The 21,320-nt window shown below is 35.3% G+C and overlaps 1 protein-coding gene across 1 annotated transcript in view; it reads left to right on the top strand.

The window, feature by feature from the left end:
* LOC127872889 (gephyrin-like) overlaps positions 1 to 15,641 on the top strand; it is a 54,064-nt gene extending 38,423 nt beyond the window's left edge. Inside the window, exons 8-18 of the mRNA XM_052416375.1 lie at positions 1,467 to 1,581; positions 6,566 to 6,697; positions 7,192 to 7,284; positions 7,667 to 7,722; positions 8,260 to 8,438; positions 8,951 to 9,104; positions 9,696 to 9,817; positions 10,587 to 10,674; positions 11,660 to 11,733; positions 12,108 to 12,276; positions 15,143 to 15,641. Coding sequence (XP_052272335.1) covers positions 1,467 to 1,581; positions 6,566 to 6,697; positions 7,192 to 7,284; positions 7,667 to 7,722; positions 8,260 to 8,438; positions 8,951 to 9,104; positions 9,696 to 9,817; positions 10,587 to 10,674; positions 11,660 to 11,733; positions 12,108 to 12,276; positions 15,143 to 15,373 — 1,413 coding nt within the window. The 3' untranslated portion in view covers positions 15,374 to 15,641. The remainder of the gene's footprint in view (positions 1 to 1,466; positions 1,582 to 6,565; positions 6,698 to 7,191; positions 7,285 to 7,666; positions 7,723 to 8,259; positions 8,439 to 8,950; positions 9,105 to 9,695; positions 9,818 to 10,586; positions 10,675 to 11,659; positions 11,734 to 12,107; positions 12,277 to 15,142) is intronic.
* The last annotated feature ends 5,679 nt before the right edge of the window (positions 15,642 to 21,320 follow it).

Here is a 21,320-nt window from a genome sequence, read left to right as displayed (position 1 = left end):
ATCTGGGCTAAGTTCAAAAATGGTTGAGATCAGTTAAAAAACATGGCCGCTAGGGGGCGTGGCATTTTTCCTTAAATGGCTATTTACTACAAAACCTTGTTAACACTCTAGAAGTCACATTTATTATCCAATCTTTATGAAACTTGATCTGAACATTTGTTATAACAATAGCTTGAGTGAGTTTTAAAATGGTTATGTTTTGTTGAAAAACATGGCCGCCAGGGGGGGGGGCAGTTGTCCTTATATGGCTTTAGTGAAAACTTGTTGACACTATATTAGCCACATTTATTGGCCAATCTTCATGAAACGTGGTCAGAACATTTGTCCCAATGAAATTTTGCCAGAGATTGAAGCTGGGTCATATGATCTCAAAAACTAAGTCACAAGGTCAAATATAAAAAAACATGTTAAAAGTCACTTTTTTGGTCCAAAATAATCTTCATGAATCAGCTTGCATTTTTTTCAGAATAGTCTAGTTCCTTTGGCTTTCATTGTTAAATCCTGTTAGCTTTATTCCATCGTTTGTTTGTGTGCAAGATGTGTGCACTGTTGTTTCCCCCTAAGTCTCTACACAATTATTTCACGCGTTCTCCCATAGGCCTTACATCATCATTTGTTTCTGAGCACACTTATATATTTCATAAATGTTTTTTTTTTCTTGAAATAAACTTGTGACTGTTTTTATTTATCATCCCGCTCAGATAATACTACAACAATAGATTAAAAGTATCTAATAACCACGCTTTGCATCATCTTGTGTTTGTTATCGCCCTCAGATATGACATCAAGTCTTTCTTAGATAAGCTTCGCATCATATGTTGTGTGTTAAATACTAAGATATGGCACCATGATACTTAATTGTATCTCTTCCATAAACTGCGCATCATCTTTTGTTTGTAATTTCCGCCAGATATTGCACCATCATTTGTTTCAAGCCTCTCTTAGCTAAGCCTTGCACCATGTTTTGCTTGTGATCTCCCTAACATTTGACGAAATCAGTTGCTAAAGGTTTCACCTAGACTTGACAACTCGTGTCTGTGGCCAGCAACATTCGTTAGAGGTCTCATGTTAAGTTGCACACCAATATTTTCTTCTCTCTTTGACCTTTCAAATCCTCAGTTTGTTGTATTCTGTAGACATAACACATATAGTCTGTTGTATATATTAAGATTATATGCAATCTTTTTGGAAGATATCCTACGATTGCATACTAGTTGAACAAGTGACCTTTGTATTATCGTCTGATCGTTTATAGTAGTGTGGATTATTCTGTTTTCATCGGGGTCATGAAAAACATAGTTATATCATATAAGCTGACTTAACTACTAATAAAATGAATTGATTAATAACCTAAATGTAGTACAGATCATTTGGAGGTCGTCTCAAACGACGTTCGAAAAATATATAATGTACACATTGTTGTCAACATTTTGTCGCGCATCATTTCACAGCTTTATATGTTTCAGGTTGCCAAACCGATTTCAACGGAACCGACAGAGCTGGATAACCCCAGCGTATCACGTGATACTGCTTTGAAAAGCAGAGGGCATCATTGTTCACATGGTCACCATCACGGTTCAAGTAAGCCGCATTCTCCGTTATCAGTTTTATGCATTCATTCCGATGGTCATACACGTCTCGATATGGCACAGATTCTAGCATAAATGGAAATTAAATAAGCATTATTAAACATTACATGATGAAATTAGCTGCCGCCCAACAAATACTAAAATTAGACATGGCGGTATTATCATTGTTTTATTACTCTGTATCCTCTTCACTATTGAATTAAGTACAAAATCGCAACATTAACGATATTACTAATGGGATTTTATTGAGTCGGATATTGCAAAAATGTGGGATATGAGGATATATTGAGTTTCGATACTATTTAGCTCGTATGTTCACCGAAAAGTCCGATGTTTACTACTCACCCAAAATAGAAATAACTAAAGTTATATAAAAGTGTTTCCGCGCAATAACGTTAGTGTCAAGGATGTTTTATGCTGTAGCGTCTTTGAAGACAGCTTACACGCAGATGTAGGATGTGATTGCATTTAGGGTTCAAGATAATTATTTCTTTATTAATTTATTTGTAAGTGCAGTTTGACGGATTTTAGACGTCCACTAATATATTTTTAAATACATTTTATTCGCCAATATGCAATGTATATTTGCATAAAAAAACATCTATAACTCTCTGATTATACTCCTTTAATTGACGTTTCGGCATAATGCCTTTATCAAAACATTGGAAACTATATGTTAACTACATTTTTACATCTTTTGACTGCACAATTTAAATAACAAAGTAAAATGTTTTTAAACGTCAAATGACGTTGTACATGATGACGTCATAAATGGCGTTATTTAAAATGGCGCCAAAAAATGTAAAAATTCGCAAAAAATGAAATGACGTTAAACACTTACATATTTTGTCTTAATCTTATGTTAAATGTGTGCTTTATATATTTAATAAATTGATTTTTTACAATAAAACAATCATCATCATATGTAATTATAATCGACCTAAACTTATTATCATTAATTAATTAGGGTAAACTTATTTAATGACTTTAATTATTTCAATCCATATCTATGTAAAATATTATAATGATATTTGATTAAATAATCCTATATACTTGCTATTCTATATAACATATACACATTATGGATAAGATACATTGCATAAAGTACTATTATTTTTACATACATTTAGGTTGATGATTAGGTAGATTTTACAATAATGCATGCCAAGTTATACACATATAACACAAAGGTTCTACTAGTTATGAAGGTAAATCAATATAACCAAGGGATTCCACCAAATTCCACGAACTTTTAGTAGAGGCTTTTTATGCCCCCTTTCGAAGAAAAGGGGGTATATAGTTTTCGCACTGTCCGTCTGTCTGTAAGTCTGTCTGTCTGTCACACTTTTCGTGTCCGCTCTCTATTTAAAATAGTTTTCATCCGATCGTTACGAAACTTGGTCAGAAGTTGTATCTAGACAATATCTAGGTCAAGTTCGAATATGGGTCATGCCGGGTCAAAAACTAGGTCACGGGGTCGAAAAAACAAATACAAGCGAAGTAATAAGCTTTAAATGGACATAATTATCTGACCTGCCAAATCATATATTTTTGTTAAATAAATCAAAGCGGCGCAGTAGGCTGACAACCACATCGTGGTAAAAGGCCAAGGTCATCCTTCAAGGTCTAAGGTCAAAAATACAAATCCAAGGGAAGTAATAAGCCTAAAAGGGAGATAATTATTCAATATTGAACATAGCAACTTGATATTTGGCATGCACGTGTATCTCATGGAGCTGCACATTTTGAGTGGTGAATCTACAGTCATGGTAGTGGCTTTTAATTATTTGCTACTAAAAATAGAGATTTGTTAGAGACAATTATTTTCAAGGGAAGTAATTTATATAATTATAAATCTAAGATTATATATTTCCTTACCAAGAATTTTAAGTTCTTTTCACAGTTACTGTACCGATTTTTTAGTTTGATTATTTATAACTCAAATGATTGATTTGTCAAAGGTTGTTTAGCTCATCTATTTAAAAAAAAAAAATTATGAGCTATTGTCATCACCTTGGCGTCTGCGTCGGCGTCGGCGTCCGGTTAAGTTTTGTGTTTAGGTCCACTTTTCTCAGAAAGTATCAATGCTATTGCATTCAAACTTGGTACACTTACTTACTATCATGAGGGGACTGGGAAGGCAAAGTTAGATAACTCTGGCGTGCATTTTGACAGAATTATGTGCCCTTTTTATACTTAGAAAATTGAAAATTTGGTTAAGTTTTGTGTTTAGGTCTACTTTATTCCTAAAGTATCAAAGCTATTGCTTTCATACTTGCAACAATTACTAACTTTCTTAAGGGGATTGTGCAGGCAAAGTTACATAACTCTGGTTGTCATTTTGACGGAATTTTGGCCCTTTTTAACCAGGTTTTCCGAAGGAAAAAACTGGTTATTAGATTGGCGAATGCGGGCGGGCTGGCTGGCGGGCTGGCTGGCTGGCTGGCGGGCTGGCGGAACAAGCTTGTCCGGGCCATAACTATGTCGTTCATTGACAGATTTTAAAATCATTTGGCACATTTGTTCACCATCATTGGACGGTGTGTCGCGCGAAATAATTACGTCGATATCTCCAATGTCAAGGTCACACTTTGAGTTCAAAGGTCAAAAATGGCCATAAATGAGCTTGTCCTGGCCATAACTATGTCATTAATTGTGAGATTTTAAAATCATTTGGCACATTTGTTCACCATCATGGGACGGTGTGTCGCACGAAAGAAACACGTCAATATCTCCAATGTCAAGGTCGTCACGACTAAAAATAGTTTTTTTTTTAAAACAAACTTACAAAGGGGGTTAATTTTGTTTGTTCATTTCAAAAGTTCAGTTTGAGTTTTCTCCCTTTATCAGATTTTTTTTTCACAATGTAAACCTGGTTTTGTGACAATTTTGTCCCTTGTTTTACTTAGTAACTTTGAATATATGGTTAAATTTTGTGTTTAGATCCACTTTTCTTCTAAAGTATCAAGGCTATTGCTTTCAAACTTCAAATACTTTCATACTATCATGAGGATACTGTGCCTGGCAAGTTGAATTTTACCTTTACCTTTGAATGACCTTGACTATCAATGTCAAATTATTAAATTTTGCTAAAATTGCCACAACTTCTTTATTTATGATAAGTTTTGATTGATACTTTGACATAACAACTCTTACCTGACATACCACAATAGACTCCACCCAAACAATCTCCCACGCCCCCACCCCAGAATCCCCCCCCCCCCCCACCCAATTTTTTTTTCATTTTTTTAGATCGTCTAATAAATGACTAAATACCGTCCAACCATCCCACCCAAGAATACCCCCCCCCCCTAAAAAAAAAGTTTTTTGTTGTTGTTGTTGTTGAAGATAACGAATAAATGACCACATACCCACACTATACACCCCTCTCCACCCCACCCCTTCCTCCTTTGTGACTGAAGTATTGAGATAGGTCCCTTCACCTTTAAAAGAAAAATAGATGAGCGGTCTGCACCCGCAAGGCGGTGCTCTTGTTTTTAAATGATATAATTATCATTTCTTTCCTGTACTAATTTTTGAATACAAAATGTAGTAGGGTTCATTACATACCTGTGGACTTATGTCCATAGATACAAGATGAACTCTGGCTATGATCATTTTGATAAACCACAGGCCATGGTCATGTGAAAAATAAGTTTGTTAGATGCGGTATTAAAAAAGATTTGACATCTAATATTCTACCAATTGGCGTTAGCGCTTTTCTTTTCTATTTCATAATTTGATATAATTTAAGTACTTCATCATTAAAATTTAAGGACACCATGTTTTCTAAGTCAATATGAAACGTTTGTCTGTAAGCCAAGTAGTTAGCAAATAGTGTTTACCCAATCTTACTTCCATTTCTTTTTATCGAACGAATGCTATATTTTAAGGAGCCTATCCAAATAACATAGGTTTTATCAAAATTAACTTTTAAACCAGAAAATTGCGAAAGTGATGAAGGATATCGAGGGTTTTATAAACTGTGTCCTCACCTCCATCAATCCGTAGTGTTGTATCATCTGCAAATTGTGATATGTTATATTCTATGTCATTGATACAAATACCTTTGATATTCTTGTTATTTTCCTATTTTAATAGATACCATTTCAGAACATAAAATGAATAAATATGGACTTATGGGATCCCCCTGTCTGCAGCCTCGACCCATGTTAAAGAATTCGGAAAGAAAACTATTCAACTGCACAACAGAAGAAGTATAATGGTTAAAAATGATATACAGTTGATGAAACTGGGAACTGGGGCCAAAATTACAAATTAGCGTTTAAAAAAAACAATCAAATGCTTTTTCAAAGTATATCATCATCAATAATTCAGGAACATTATGTTTTTAAGTAAAATTTATAATATCATATACGAGGCGATTGTTTTACTCCCTTTACAAAACCTGTTTGATGTTCATTTATCAGTTGATCCAAAACGGACTTAAGTCTTGCAGCATTAGTTCCAGAGGCAAATTTATATACAATATTCAACTGGTCTTCAATTAAAAAACAATCTGTTTTGGTCTGTTTTATTTCGGAATACATGTGTTAATTCCTTTTTTGTGTTATAGACAGTTCTCCTTTATAAACGAAAAGTTAAAGGCTCCCTTAATAATATAATATCGCCACATTTATATTGCGACGGTATCTCTGCTCGCTTTATTTCGTCCTTAAAAACCGGGACGTTTTATCAGAACACTTTTACCGAGCGGCAGGGCAGCGTACAGGACGATGTCTGGTCTCCGATTCTCATGAAACATGATGACAATGTTTGTCGGCACAAAACATCGTCCTGGTTCTTCACTAGTCAACTCGCCTAAAGACTTATGAATTATTACCCTCAAAATAAAAAAATGGCCAGAATAACATTTTCCTCCCTTCAACATAAACGTTCGATATTGTTCCCCACACTTTTAACGAAACCTCGTCGTTACCGGCGCGGATACTGTATTAGTTATTCACTGTTTTCAGGCCAGGTTGACGTCAGCAAGGTGGCGTACCGGCCCCGTGAGTCGCCCTATCCAATGATCACAGTGGCCGAGGCGGTGAAGCACGTGCTTGACCACGCTCACATATTACCCGTGGAAACCGTGCGGTTTACTGGTAAATGGGCGAGCAGTGGACATCAGTTTGGTTTACAATTTTGTGTTGTCTTAAGTATAAAAGCGGCCATGTATTCAGGCTTTGATGAAATCGTATACGTTCTGCCTTTGCAACCCAATCGAAGATGGTGGTATTTATTAGTTTCCATGCTACTAGTGGTCAGTCCGTCGCCGATCAGCATCATTTTCGTTCCCGTTCTAATCATTGGCCATCAAGCTGCACTACGACGTATTTGCTATTATACATTTTGCTTCAGCTAACATTACAAATTACGTAAAGGCAACTATGTTTAGCTATATTGATGCAATCGAGATATTGATAATGCCCTAACATGTTTAGTCCTCATAAATTTTCTCCGAAAGTTAATTATCCACTATTGTAAGTACTATCTGAAAGCGCTATTCCATCTTTAAAATTTGAAATAATACTTCCTACTTCAAATACATTTGTTATCACTTCAAAATTCTAAACTACTTAGAAACGTTTACTTTCAGACGCTCTGGGACGCTACCTTGCGGAAGACGTCTACGCAGCGGAACCACTGCCGCCATTCCCGGCCTCAATCAAAGACGGATATGCCGTCATCGGTATTATTTTATTATAAAATAGTTTTTTCAAGAAAGAGTCAAACGTTTGCGTTGCGAAGAATGGCTTAACTTATGCATCATATGTATTTTAAGTAAATGCAGTTTTAAATTAAGACATTTTTACAAACAAAATGACATGTCCTGATGACATTTGTTACGAAAACCCTTACGAAAGACACTTGTTTTAACGCGCCACAGATTTAAAGTGATGTAACTGTAAAAACTTGTTGTTAGTTGTGAGTTTGTTTATATCAGATGTACATATATAATATATAGTTTTCTAGAAATACACAAGCTTGGTATAAACACATAAACAGGTAACACGACAAGTTTCCAGTTAGTGCGTTTATGATCATGCTTATGTTTGTGCATCTTTACATAGCTGCCGACAGCGCTGGTACCCGATTTGTGTCCAGTGCGTCAACAGCTGGGGACAAGGTAAGAACATATTTATATTATCAACCACAGACATTCGGCATTTGTTGCTCCCCCCCCCCCCCCCCTCAGTTGCTACACCCTCCCAAAATCATCAAAATTGTCCATTTGGAATACAAAATATACCAAAAAGTTAAATCAAATATATATAATTATATATGCTTCACAAATAAATGCCGCTGAAGAAAACCGAGAGGTCGAAAGCTACGAAGGCCTGTGTTATCAAAAACAAATCGTCGTCGTTTTGTGGAAGTTTTAAATGTCTAGTGAATTGAAATATATATATATATGGGCGACATTGTACTTGTTTAATTCATAAAATTACATGTTTTCCTTTTAAATTGGACTTGAAATCTTGTGAAGTTTCCAGATATAAAGTATACACACATGGCTGTCATAATTGGGTATTTAAAAGGTCGTCTTATCAAACAAAAATAAAACTCGGCTTAATAGAAATATTATGATTTTCCATGTCATATTTTTTATGGATTTAATGTTGAGAATTTCCAAAGCTTATTGAATACCTACATCTGCTCGCAGCCTGGTGGCAAGGTTGTGCACGGCTACTGTGTCCGTATAAACACCGGGGCACCAGTACCCGACGGAGCCGACGCCGTTGTCCAGGTTGAGGACACGCTGCTCGTGAAAGCCGACGACGACGGAAAAACGGAGCTCGAGATCAAGGTCATGGTGGCGCCGTCTATGGGACAGGACATCCGGTTTGTGCCATGACGTCATTGAGTGACGTCATGTCTGAGAAAAATTGGGAACATGCATTTGTCATGTATACAACGTAAAATTGTTTTGCAACACAGACATTAGAAATAATATACCTGACTTAAATTGGATTCACACATTTTTGTGATTGTCACATATTCTGTGTTTGCAATAATTTGTTATGAAATAGTACATCTGCATTATTTTGATGACTGCAATTGAACAACATTAATAATATTTATGATAATGATAAACGTATGTTACAAGGTGTATTAGTTATTCGTAATCAACTGCTTGCTCTTTAATGAATGAGTTAATAATATCAGAAGACATTGACCCTTCTCACGTGAAGGGAATTATCAAAGTCTTGTAGGTATACTCAGCCTAGTCTGATATGCAGTAGGTGTTATGCACAAAAGGTGAAGGTAGAGTGTGTTTTTTATTATAGTGTCACCCCTATTGAAAGGGCCATTCTCATGTATTCTCATTTAAAATATATGCGTGTATTATTCAGAGAAATAGGTTCCGACATAGCGAAGGATCAGAAGGTGCTCAGTCAAGGTCAGCATCTAGGACCTTCAGAACTCGGTATCCTAGCAACAGTAGGGGTCACAGAGATTAAGTGTCACAAACAACCGATTGTCGGCATCATGTCCACGGGGAACGAGGTTTTTATATAAAATTATTTAAGCTGACGAACACCTCGCCACGATGAATAATGAAACTGATCTTACCTCGTACATGATACTCGTTTTTCATTGGCCATGTCAAATGCTTACTTTGTATTTTTTCATCTAAGGTGTTAAGCTTTTCATATTAGGTTAATAAAATTAAATGAGAACATGGTCATAAACAAGAAAACGTGATATAAAATATGATAGAGACCTTTTTACTTAAAACAACGTTGATGTTGGGAAAAGAAATTCGTTGCACGGTTCATTACTGCCACCGCACGTTGGGATACAGGATAGTACTTTTATATTTACAATATTCACTGAACTTGCACCACTTAAGAAGCCGTTTAACGAATGTCACATTATTCTAATCAAAATGGATAATTAAACAGCGGATTTTTTATAACACTTTAATGACCGTATGTTTAAGTAAAATACATAAAGCTCCAGATTTAATTAACAAAACGTAGCACACGAGCCGAAGGGCAGCTGTTGAGATTTCAATTATTTTCTGTATTCAGTTATTCAACCACCCCAGATTTCACTAGCACGAGGATGATTTTTTTTCTCTATTGATTGTTTTAGCTGGCGGAACCGGGAGAAAGACTGGTGCCCGGCAAGATACGCGACAGTAATCGGACAACACTGATGGCTGCACTGCGAGAACACGGGTACCAGTACGTGGATCTGGGTATCGCTGAGGACACGTACGTGTTACATGGGCCTTAGATGCGGTTTATGATCTGTTATAATTGATAAATATATATTAAATGGGGTACATAATAAGCTTTTTTGGTAAAGAATATCGTAAACTCTATTCTTATCTTGTATCTGATAAACATTCTTTCGAGTACTTTCACTAAATGTGTGTATAATTAAAGTTTTGTTAACGTTTTGAAAAAAAGGCTCCTTACTTTAGGTCACTCTACAGAGATGAGTTTGCAAGCTACTGAGCACTTAATCAAGATAATTGTAAATTAAAAGTGAACAAGTCAAACTATTCACATACGTTTATTTTATTTATTTGATCTCATCAGTGCTGAAAAGATTGACACTACGAAAGTTTGAGCCACTGCGATTTTGTTGAAATGTTTATATGTTTTGCGTCCGTTTGTAATGTTTGCTCTGACAAAAAGAGTCTTTAAAATGCATGGAGTAAATATCTTCCGAATCAAAAAGATGTAAGATTGAATTTAGCAAAAATACTTATTCAGTGCCCATCGCGATGAATAACGATGAAATAGTGGACAATCAGCGAAAATTGTAGCCAAAATATTTAGCGCACTTCGAGATTGGATATTCTTTAATCCAGGGACAGTATGCACAGGGATATAAACTTAAATGAGTCCATTCATAACTTTTGCTGAGTGCTTACGGGATTAAAGAAATAAAACAAAAGGGGGACAGGACAAACTTTAGAGGCAGCTGTTATTAGGCTTCTGATTATTTATATTCCGGTTGTTCTCCTCATTTCAGCCCGGATGCTCTTCTGGCGTTACTGAAGAAAGGACTTGACCAGGCGGACATAATCGTTACCAGTGGCGGCGTCTCTATGGGAGAAAAGGTACGGAGCGTGATGTTTTAATGCAGATATGTATTGACTTGTAGCTTTGCTTGTGTTTACTCTTCTTTTACGTTTTAATGATCACAACACTGATCTGAATAATGTAAATTATTATTAAAAGCGCTTGAGTTTTAAGTTTTGAATGCTGCAAAAATGTACCAGAAAATGTACATGTCTGTCACGCAAAACAATAGAAACTTCCAACTGTATGAACTCACAGTCAGAAAACATGTATTTCAAACTTCCAGTGTTCGGAAGGTTATTACATTAAAAGAATTATTAAAATTATTCAAATACGCTTACGAAGGTATAATAACCACGAACATTACCTGTTTTACAAGCACGTGACTGATATACATGTGTATCCGTTTTTCAACGTCGATGCAAGGACCATATTTCAACGTGTTTGTTGGGAATACGTCTGTTCGATGGCTTTGGGGAATACGTCTGTTCGATGGTTTTGGGGAATACGTCTGTTCGATGGTTTTGGGGAATACGTCTGTTCGATGGTTTTTGAGAATACGTCTGTTCGATGGTTTTGGGGAATACGTCTGTTCGATGGTTTTGGGGAATACGTCTGTTCGATGGTTTTGGGGAATACGTCTGTTCGATGGTTTTGGGGAATACGTCTGTACGATGGTTTTGGGGAATACGTCTGTACGATGGTTTTGGGGAATACGTCTGTTCGATGGTTTTGGGGAATACGTCTGTTCAATGGTTTTGGGGAATACGTCTGTTCGATGGTTTTGGGGAATACGTCTGTTCGATGGTTTTGGGGAATACGTCTGTTCGATGGTTTTGGGGAATACGTCTGTACGATGGTTTTGGGGAATACGTCTGTTCGATGGTTTTGGGGAATACGTCTGTTCAATGGTTTTGGGGAATACGTCTGTTCGATGGTTTTGGGGAATACGTCTGTTCGATGGTTTTGGGGAATACGTCTGTACGATGGTTTTCAAACTGTGAATGATATAATTTTTTACAGGATCTAATGAGGCACGTGCTTGAGAAGGATCTCGGCGCCACCGTTCACTTTGGACGAGTTCACATGAAGCCCGGGTAACACAATTTATCCGTGTGTCGTACAGCATTTTCACGGAATTTAAATGACAACGTTTTGTCGTCTGAAAAGTTGGCATATTGAAGAAAATAAGGCGTAGTTTGTCTTGCGATAAAAAATATTCTTAAACTTAAGGTTAATTGTATTTGTCTTTTTTGACATAAATTACTCATTTTATCATAGGAGTGTGACTTGTGTTGTGCTTAACCTAAATGTCATTGATAAACCGATATAGTGTTAAGAGTAACATGGGTGTTTCCAGCAATAACTGATCATAAGTACCTATATGCCATTTAAAAAATTGCCGAGAAAAAATCGTCTATCAAGTATTAATATCCTTCAGTGCGGTTGTTTCGTTTTCCTTCCTTCTTAGAAAACCTACAACGTTTGCGACTGTCAACTATAATAGAGTGGAGAAGATGTTTTTCGGTCTACCCGGCAATCCAGTGTCCGCTATTGTGACATGTAACTTGTACGTTATCCCGGCTGTGAATAAAATGGCGGGAAATGCAATACCCCAAAGAACGATTGTCAAAGCGAAGGTATTATAAAAAGCGCTGAATTATAAAACAGTTTTCAATGTTTTGACATTTCTGTTCCTGAACATATTTGTTTATAAAAGTGCATGTATCAAAGTAAACTGACCTTAAATTTAGGTTTTTCAAAACAAAGGTCGGATTAGTCACGCTTTAAAAGAGAATGAATAAAAACTTCTTCAAAAGTTATTGGCGTCGCCCTGGAGGGCGGCGACTAGTATGTTATGCATTTTTTTCGCTTATGGCAGGAGAAGTTATTTTACTGATCAATGAATATATTTTTGTTTTAAGAATATCTTGCATAGTGGTGATTTTTTGTGTAAATAAGTGTAAATAAGTACTGCATTTGTGCCGATATTTATTATAACATTTATTGCCAATAATGCAAAGCTAATTGTTTTAATTAATAACTGATCCACAACTTATCACAGGAAAAAAAGATCACAGGGACTGGACAAATACGCGAAACTTTCTGGTTTTGTATAAAAACAAATGATGTTTTGTATAAAAACAAAACATAATCAAAATATATTTATTTTGTGGTTTTTCTAATTTGCTTATTTAGTGGAGAATCAATGTAGTACGATATTTGACGACCTATCGCACAAGCACGTTTATTGGAAGGCGTAGTGGTACGAAAACGTACAATGTATTAGTTTATTAACAGACATATAATAACGATCGCTATACACAACTTCACCAAATAGCTGTACATAAGTGAATTTCAGCCGGAATAGCTCAGTTGCGAGAGCATAAGACTGAAGTTGTTTACGCAACAGTCATTTAAAGGCCCCCGGTTCAATCCCGGGTTCCGGCACGAACGGAACAGCTCGGCGGCTGACAAATTTTTCAGTCATGTTAATAAATATAATAAAGCTTTATTTTATGTAGACATTTTAAAATCCATTTTACTACAATTGGACATTTTTATGAAAATTAATTGATGCAAGGTTAATTAAAATTTCTTACATCACTTAAATATCTTATAAAAATACACGTGTTTTTATATTAACAAATAAATGCAAACAACACATCTAGTACCCATGTATGTTTATGGTTGTCTATCATAGGCCTATCCCTACCACATATATAGAGCGCGAAGCGCGACACCTATTATTGATTGCAACAATGAGTTGCGATAAAAGAAGCAGCCGCTTATCAAGGAGGAGCTGTTCCCCAGCAACCCGTTTCCCTAGAGTCAAGCACTCCTCGGAGTTTTTTTAAGAACCACATATAGAGCGCGAAGCGCGACACGTATTACTATCGAGGTGGTATGGGCCCTTTAGCATTATCCGACCATTACGTCCATAGTTATCTTCCTTAGAATTTGAGAAATTTTGAAAACCTTGTTCGAAGTCCACAATTTTCATCCGATTGTTCCCAAACTTTCACAGTTTTTTTTTATCAATGAGGACCCAACCCAAACTCTATATGAGCAATATCGGACCATAAGTCCAGAATTATGTCTCTTTGAATTTAAAAATAAAAGTGAAAAACTGCTTGGTTAGGTCATTATGTCAACATTTTCATCAGATTCTTTTCAAACTTACAGTGTCTTCATATCAATGAGCATTTTTACCTCATTAAAATGAGAAACATCGGGACAATAAGTCCAGAATTTTTTCTATTAAATTTGACAAAATAAACAATTTCCACTTGTTTAAAAGATTTCACAACTTTCGTCTGAATCTTTCACTTGTTAAGTGTTTTTATATCAGTATTACTCGAACCCTATTGAAAATGATGAATATCGGAGCAATAAATCTATTATGATCTTTTACTGAATTTCAAAGTATTGTGAAATGCAGCTTCTTTATTCAATTTAAAGTTTTCATTCATTTTTTTTCAAACTTTTACAGTGTTTTCATATCAATGAGTACTCAACCCATATCGTAAATGAGTAACGTAAGAATAAGTTCAGAATCATCTCCCCTTGAAGTTGAGAAAAATATAATATTACGCTTACAAGATGAAGCAGATTTTTTAAAACCTACACAGTTCTGTTCCATTAATGAAAACTGCACACGGATACCAGTAAGAAAAGGAAACCAATGTAAATAAAATGAACTATGAAATATTTGGGAGTAACAACACAAAATCATAGATAATGGTTATTTGGGGGTTATAACACAACATCATAAATAATGGTTATTTTAGGGTTATAACACAAAATCATAGATAATGGTTATACCAGTATCTTTTTCTATTTTGTTTAAAATAATCGGCCAATATATAAATATTTACAGTAGAAAAAATATCGTTCCATGTAACTTCATTGAGTGCCTTTTACACTGAAATTCCCGACGCCCTTTGATGCTTTCAATCAATACTTATCTTCTAATTATTGTATTATTATTATTTCTTTAAAGGGGCCTTTTCACAGATTTCGGCATGTATTGAAGTTTACAAGTTTTATATTGATAAATGTATAAATTTAATCTAAAAAGCTCCAGTAAAAACCATGAATAATATTAAAGAAAAAAAAAGTAACCCTGAACTTGGCTCGAACCACTGACCACTGCGTAACAGTATTTCGCTTAGACCACTCGGCCATCCGTGCTCATACTATGAGCTATGTATTTTATACTTTATATAAGCAATCATCGTAGTATCCCAAAATATAACAACACCGCAAAAGTCTTCAAATTATTCAATCGTTTCGCGTTGCAACGCTTTATAATTTTCAGGTTTTTAAATGGTAAATGTTCAGTATTACTATTTCCTCACAAATGTCATAACTAAAACGAAAATTTGCGAATCTGAAACATTGTTTTAATTTTGTCAATTAATCAAAACATGAAAATGCCTCTTTAACAAACCGTCAATTATTTACCCCAAAGACAGTCCTACGAATAATATATTTGTTTCATAGGCTTCAGAAACACTGCAACTTGATCCCAGACCGGAATACCACCGCGTGGTGTTAAAATGGTTTCCCGATTCAGGCCTACCCGAAGCGTTTAGTACAGGGAACCAGATCAGCAGTCGTCTGCTGAGCGTGAATTCTGCTAATGCATTGCTTCTACTTCCGCCAAGGTCACGTGACAAACAGGAAGTTCAGAAAGGAGAGATTTTGGATGCCATGATAATTGCACGACTCTAGTACTCTGTTGTCGTCATAACTTGACATTTTCTGATATTTTTGTTTAATACTTTATGTTATTACGTTCTTTTTACAGTATTGTGTGATTGGTAGGATTTTATGTAAATGTACGTTTTAACGAATTTGCTACCTTATGTACAACATATTTCATGATACTCGTTTATAATGATAAATACTACTCTAATTAATGCAACACAAAAATAATAACGGAGCTATAATAAACAATTGCATGATCCATCTTAATCAATTAAATATGTGATCTGATGAATGCCGTCTTTGTTGTTATAAAAAAGGTTAAGAAATGAATGGAATTGACATTTTATTCCATAATGTAATAAACGGATATACACCGAAAATTTTGTACTTACAATACAGTGTTCATACAATTCTTGGTGTCATGATTCTAGGAAACACGAAAAGAATTATTGCTTGTGTGAATTTCATCCCACCATACATAACATCGAGCAAAAGCTATTGAATATTGATATACACAATGTAATTCCCAACATCAAGAAACAGTCGAATTCATTTCCTGAAATTGTGAAAATGGATACGAATAATGCATTAACGAACAAGAGCAAGTCAATGAGCTATCGAAATAGGTTTTTGGACCAGATTTCTCAAAACTTGTACGACCAGTTAACTGTCTGTAAGCGTCAGAACCAAATACGTTTTATTTTACAAGCTATTTTTTTATCGAACGTATGCAACTTAACCGATAATATACATTTGTTTACAATTCACACATATATTTAACGCGAGACTTTACATATGTTTCAATAACACAAAATAGGCAAGACAAATTATACATTGAAGACGAATTTCATAAAATGCAGCAAAGACAAATTAGCGCCCCGAGCCGATTGTGACTAAGATATTTCGTACATATTTTCCTACAATAACAGAAGCATTCGTCTTTTTTATTAGGATCGGAGTTGGCGTTCGTGTGTCGTATGAATAGATATCGTTGCAGGAAATTAAATTGATCCGTATAAATTTTTAACTAAATTAAGATTCACATCGTACATGCATGATATACATGCTTGCGAATTCGACTGTACAGACATTTTCGATTTCAGAATTAAATACCTGGCTTATTCGCATTTTTCGACACATGTTCTTCTTAACTTTTATTTTTATTTACATTGCAATACATGTATGTGTATAATAAGTTTTTTTTACACATTTTATATAAATTCATAAATAGTTGACAAAGTCGCATAGTCTCGTTTTAAGTCTGAACCACGAAGTCACGTAAAAAACTTGATAAAAAAAATGACTGTTAGCTTAACTGGCCCAGTTAATCGGCGTTACGAATGATGAAAGACCATTTAAGTCTTCATTTTCTTTCAACATTTATTCCACGCTGTATATCAATATGGTCCGCTTTGCCATTATACCGATATCCATGGCTCCATTGCTTAATTCTTCGAATGTGTCATGGAAATAAAACTGTCAGTCCATATTATCGATGTTTTTCTTTGATAACTTCCACGGCGTTTAAAAGTTTACTGGAAAAATCGTGCGCGAATAATTTATATTGAAGAAATATAGTAAGTAACTCGTTTGCAAAGTTACACATCCAAAATACTGTACGCGAAATTAACTCAACATTTTGTAGTTGAAGAACAGATCTTATAAAGGTAAAGTGCATGGCGAAAAAACCGTTGCTTTGCACTCAAAAATTATAATGTAAATATGTTGTTTTTTGTGTTTTTTTTTTTGGGGGGGGGGGGGGCGGCGTTCACCTTTTGTGACTGATCTCTTACGCTCCAGAAATTAAAATGTTTGCAATGCAATGCTACGTCACACACACCTAACTTATTTGAATACTTTGCTAGTGATCAAGGTGTGTGTGTCTGGTTTCACCGTTAAAAATATTACAAAATTGACTATTAAATGACAACGCATTCATTTGTAATTCGTAATAATAAAACGTTCTTCATGCTAGTGTAGTGTATGAATTTTGTACTGTTGTGTACGTTTGAGTTATTTGTATTTTTTAACGGTGATCTGGTTTGTCGTCTTCAGTTTCCAAAATGGCGAAACTAAGAGCTAATGTTAGACGAATACTTAACATCATACTTGATTCAATATGGTTGTATTCGGTAATGTAGACAAAATTGCGCAAATAAAGTTACAATTGTACAATGCGTGAATGATGTCCTTTGGACGTAATCAAGCAATAAGGCAAGTATAACAGCTGGTGTTAAATATAGGACCTCCTTGGTGAATAATCACGTGACATACTGTTTCTGTCCGGAATTGGATATTAATGACATCGTATCGTAACTAAAACTCACTCGTTTATAGTACATGTATATAACGATTCTTTCTTAGTTGAACACTAGTATGAGAATGGCAACTTCCATTTATTAGCATTAAAGCTGTGTATTTTTGAGTACCAGACCAATACATGTATTGCCCCCTTGCACTTGAAGTTATAAAAGTATTCATTTGATATGTCATCAAAAAGTTAATCCAACATAAAAAACACACAGCGAAACAACACTATTGCATATTAATCACTCAGGGGATCTATTACATGCGGTATTGCACGAATGTTGAATAATTTCTCGGATCAGAACGGCGAGGCAAATGCAATAACACAAGTTTCATTTCGTATTTCGAATGTAAAATGACTTGTCATGATGTGAGTTTGTTATATTGTGTTATTTTCCGTTTTCAACCGTTATTGATTCATATCATTGTTGTCAATTTACCAACTCGAATTTTTTTCTTGGCAAGCTGGTTTGAACAGTACTTAGTGCACTCACTTTTACCAGTTTCGAACAGCTGTCTTACTTAAATCAGAGGTGGTGGAAGAAGGGTCGTATATAGGAGTTCTACCAATAAACGCACAAGTTATGTTAGCGAGCCGGGAATAGAATTCGCGACCCTGGGTCGCTCTGCCAATGAGCTGGCCGGCGTGTAAATATGCACAATTAAGGAGTTCATTTTGTAACAAGAAACGTATGAGTGGCTTAAAGCGACGTTTATTATACACAGCAAATTAATGTGAATCTTTTAAAGCAGGCGTTTTTAATGAGCACATTTTGTGTCTATTAAAACCGGATTATAGACACTATTAACTGAGAAAACAATTGCCGGATTTTTCAACGCCTAAGTGAACACCAGATGGGCATTCGCCGGCGTTAATAATTTATATTAAAGCTTTGTATATTTGAAATATTTTCTTAAGTTCTCCACTAATCTTCGTCAACATTTACACAAATGTTCCTTTAGGAATCGTTTGATAAACATATGCATATATAGTTTCGCTTTATTACACAAAGTGGTCGCCACAGCTAAAAACAGAACGCCATTATTGTCTACTTCTATGGTGAAATTTATAAATATTTTCACAACAAAAAAGTTCACTAGGTGTTCCTTTGTAAAACATTTTAAACAATTCTGTCGCATTGCAAAAATGACCACTTGAGCTCAAAAGAAATCATCGTCAAAGTTGTATCGGTTATACATGTTTTAATGTATTCTCTACATTACAATTTACACAAACGTTCCTACCAGACACGTGCAAATGACTTTGCTTCACTTCGCAATATGGCCACCATACGTTAAAATAGAAATACGTTCTCTTCCAATAAAACGTGCTTATGTGAGTTTGGTTGTGCTCTGTCGATATTTATGTATTGTCCTCGGTGGTAATGAAAAGGTCATAGACCGGACGGACTCGTATGACTTGAAGGAAAGAACAAACACAATATTGTTGATTGAAAACGGGCATTTATTATAAAATGCCATAAAAAAGATAAAAATAGAACAGATTCTTTCCAGAAAGGCATAATGGGTGGTAAAAACACGCCACACGCATATACACATACAAAAACATGAATTTGTGAAGTTGAATGTGATGACGGCGGGAAAAACACGCCCAAAATAAGTATAAAAGAAAAATATTTGATGCGTATAACAGTAAAATAAGAAACAAATGTGTTTTACACACGGGTAAAAACATACATAGTACGGGAGTCAAAACCTTATGGCGGAGAAGGGGTGGAGGTGGGTTGTTAATTTCGACCATATTGGATTGCCACGTTAGTCCAGAATGATCCAAAGGGCCACGATGGCCAACACTGAATTTGATTGGTCAAAAGAGACCATGTGACCCCACACTGAGGTTATACACAAGTAATTAAATATAAGGCTTGAACCAATATAACGTTCAACAATTAAGAAATCGTACAATGACATAAAATCTTTTATGTGTGCATAAAATATTATTTATGTATTGTCCTCGGTGGTAATGAAAAGGTCATAGACCGGACGGACTCGTATGACTTGAAGGAAAGAACAAACACAATATTGTTGATTGAAAACGGGCATTTATTATAAAATGCCATAAAAAAGATATAAATAGAACAGATTCTTTCCAGAAAGGCATAATGGGTGGTAAAAACACGCCACAAAGGGGACCGGAACGGGAACCCCGCCGCCCATGAAGTACGGGAGAGGACCGCAATTCGAAAAGGGGGTAGTTGCCCCTGAATGAATATAAACGTAGCCTTACGATTAAGGTCGGGCAATGTGAAAATTAAGGACAAATACGCATTATAAGCTTTGATTTGTAAAGAGCCCCTAGGCTTAAATTATCCATCTGCTAATTAATAACAAATTATAGAACATAAAGAAGTAAATTAATTGAAAACAATAGGATTGGTGTTCAACGATCACTAGAATAAACATAACTTAATTATATGTGTATGCTCCATAAGAAAAACACTGCCAGAAAAAATCAGTGTTAAAAAGAACTGCTTAACCTAATTGTCAACAAAATTGACTTAGACCTATATGAAAATAATTGGAGCTGCGACCTTAACCGGTCAGACATAAAACAACCAATATTTGTATAAAGTATAAGCACTAGTAAAAAAGGTGAAAGACTACCTGCAGCCTTTAACTGTCAGGGAAACATAACTTACAGCAAAACAACAAAAGTAAAGTAAGAAGATGCACACTTAAAGGAGTAAGCAATCATGAAGAAAAAAACATGTATCTGCGGTCTTAAACTGACATACAACATAGGAGATATATCCAACAAATAATGGCTTTAATAAACAGCCTTGTTAAAAGGTGAAACGTTTGCTTGCAGCCTAAAACTGTCAGGTAAACATAAATTATGTGAGTTTGGTTGTGCTCTGTCGATATATATTTTTTAACAAGATCCGCTCCATGACACAAAATTCCTGCTTGAGCTAAAACTAGAACGTTCAAGTATGCAACAATGAATTTTGCACATGATATTTTGTTAGTAATTTGATGTCATCTCTTAAGTTCACTATTTTAGGACCAAATATTTGTTCAAGTCTTTCAAAAGTTCATTTTTTAATAACGGATTAAGCTTAATAATAAGAATGACGTGGGAACTGAAAAAGGGCAGGGTACCGTTTTCGCAACGGATGATTACCTGTAGAATGCTTTGTGTGTGTGAAGTTTGTATTTACTTGTTACTTTCTAGTGTGAAACTTATAATATATCACAGTAGTCGTTTTAATAATTTACTTAGCATTCATTACACAAAGGATAACTACAATTATGTGTAAGTCCACTACAAAGTATGTTTTAATCATGACCCTGGAGTCAAACTGGCAATTAACTGGTTTATAGATACTATTGTCGCACACAATAAAGTCTTCATACCTGCAACTACATGCCACAGAGCTTTACTATTTGGTAGTTCACAGACAAAACCATGGCGAAAGATGGTCTTGTTAAGAGAAAATGGGTCTTATTTCATATACGGTCAGCGCAGCTCCAGGCCAGCCCTCGCATTCGATACCTATCAATTACATTATAACTGAATTGTTGACCCCACCCCCGCCCCCCATATCTTAAAAAATGCTTTTAATTTTGTCAAGCCATGCAAGGTTTCGCGTCCTACTTATCGATTATAAATCCTCACTAGGATATATGGATGCAGAGGCAT

This window comes from Dreissena polymorpha, chromosome 3 (assembly GCF_020536995.1).
Source record: "Dreissena polymorpha isolate Duluth1 chromosome 3, UMN_Dpol_1.0, whole genome shotgun sequence".
Classification (NCBI taxonomy): domain Eukaryota; kingdom Metazoa; phylum Mollusca; class Bivalvia; order Myida; family Dreissenidae; genus Dreissena; species Dreissena polymorpha.
The sequence above is the reverse complement of the archived record's forward strand: the minus strand, read 5'-3'. Positions and strand labels throughout refer to the sequence as shown.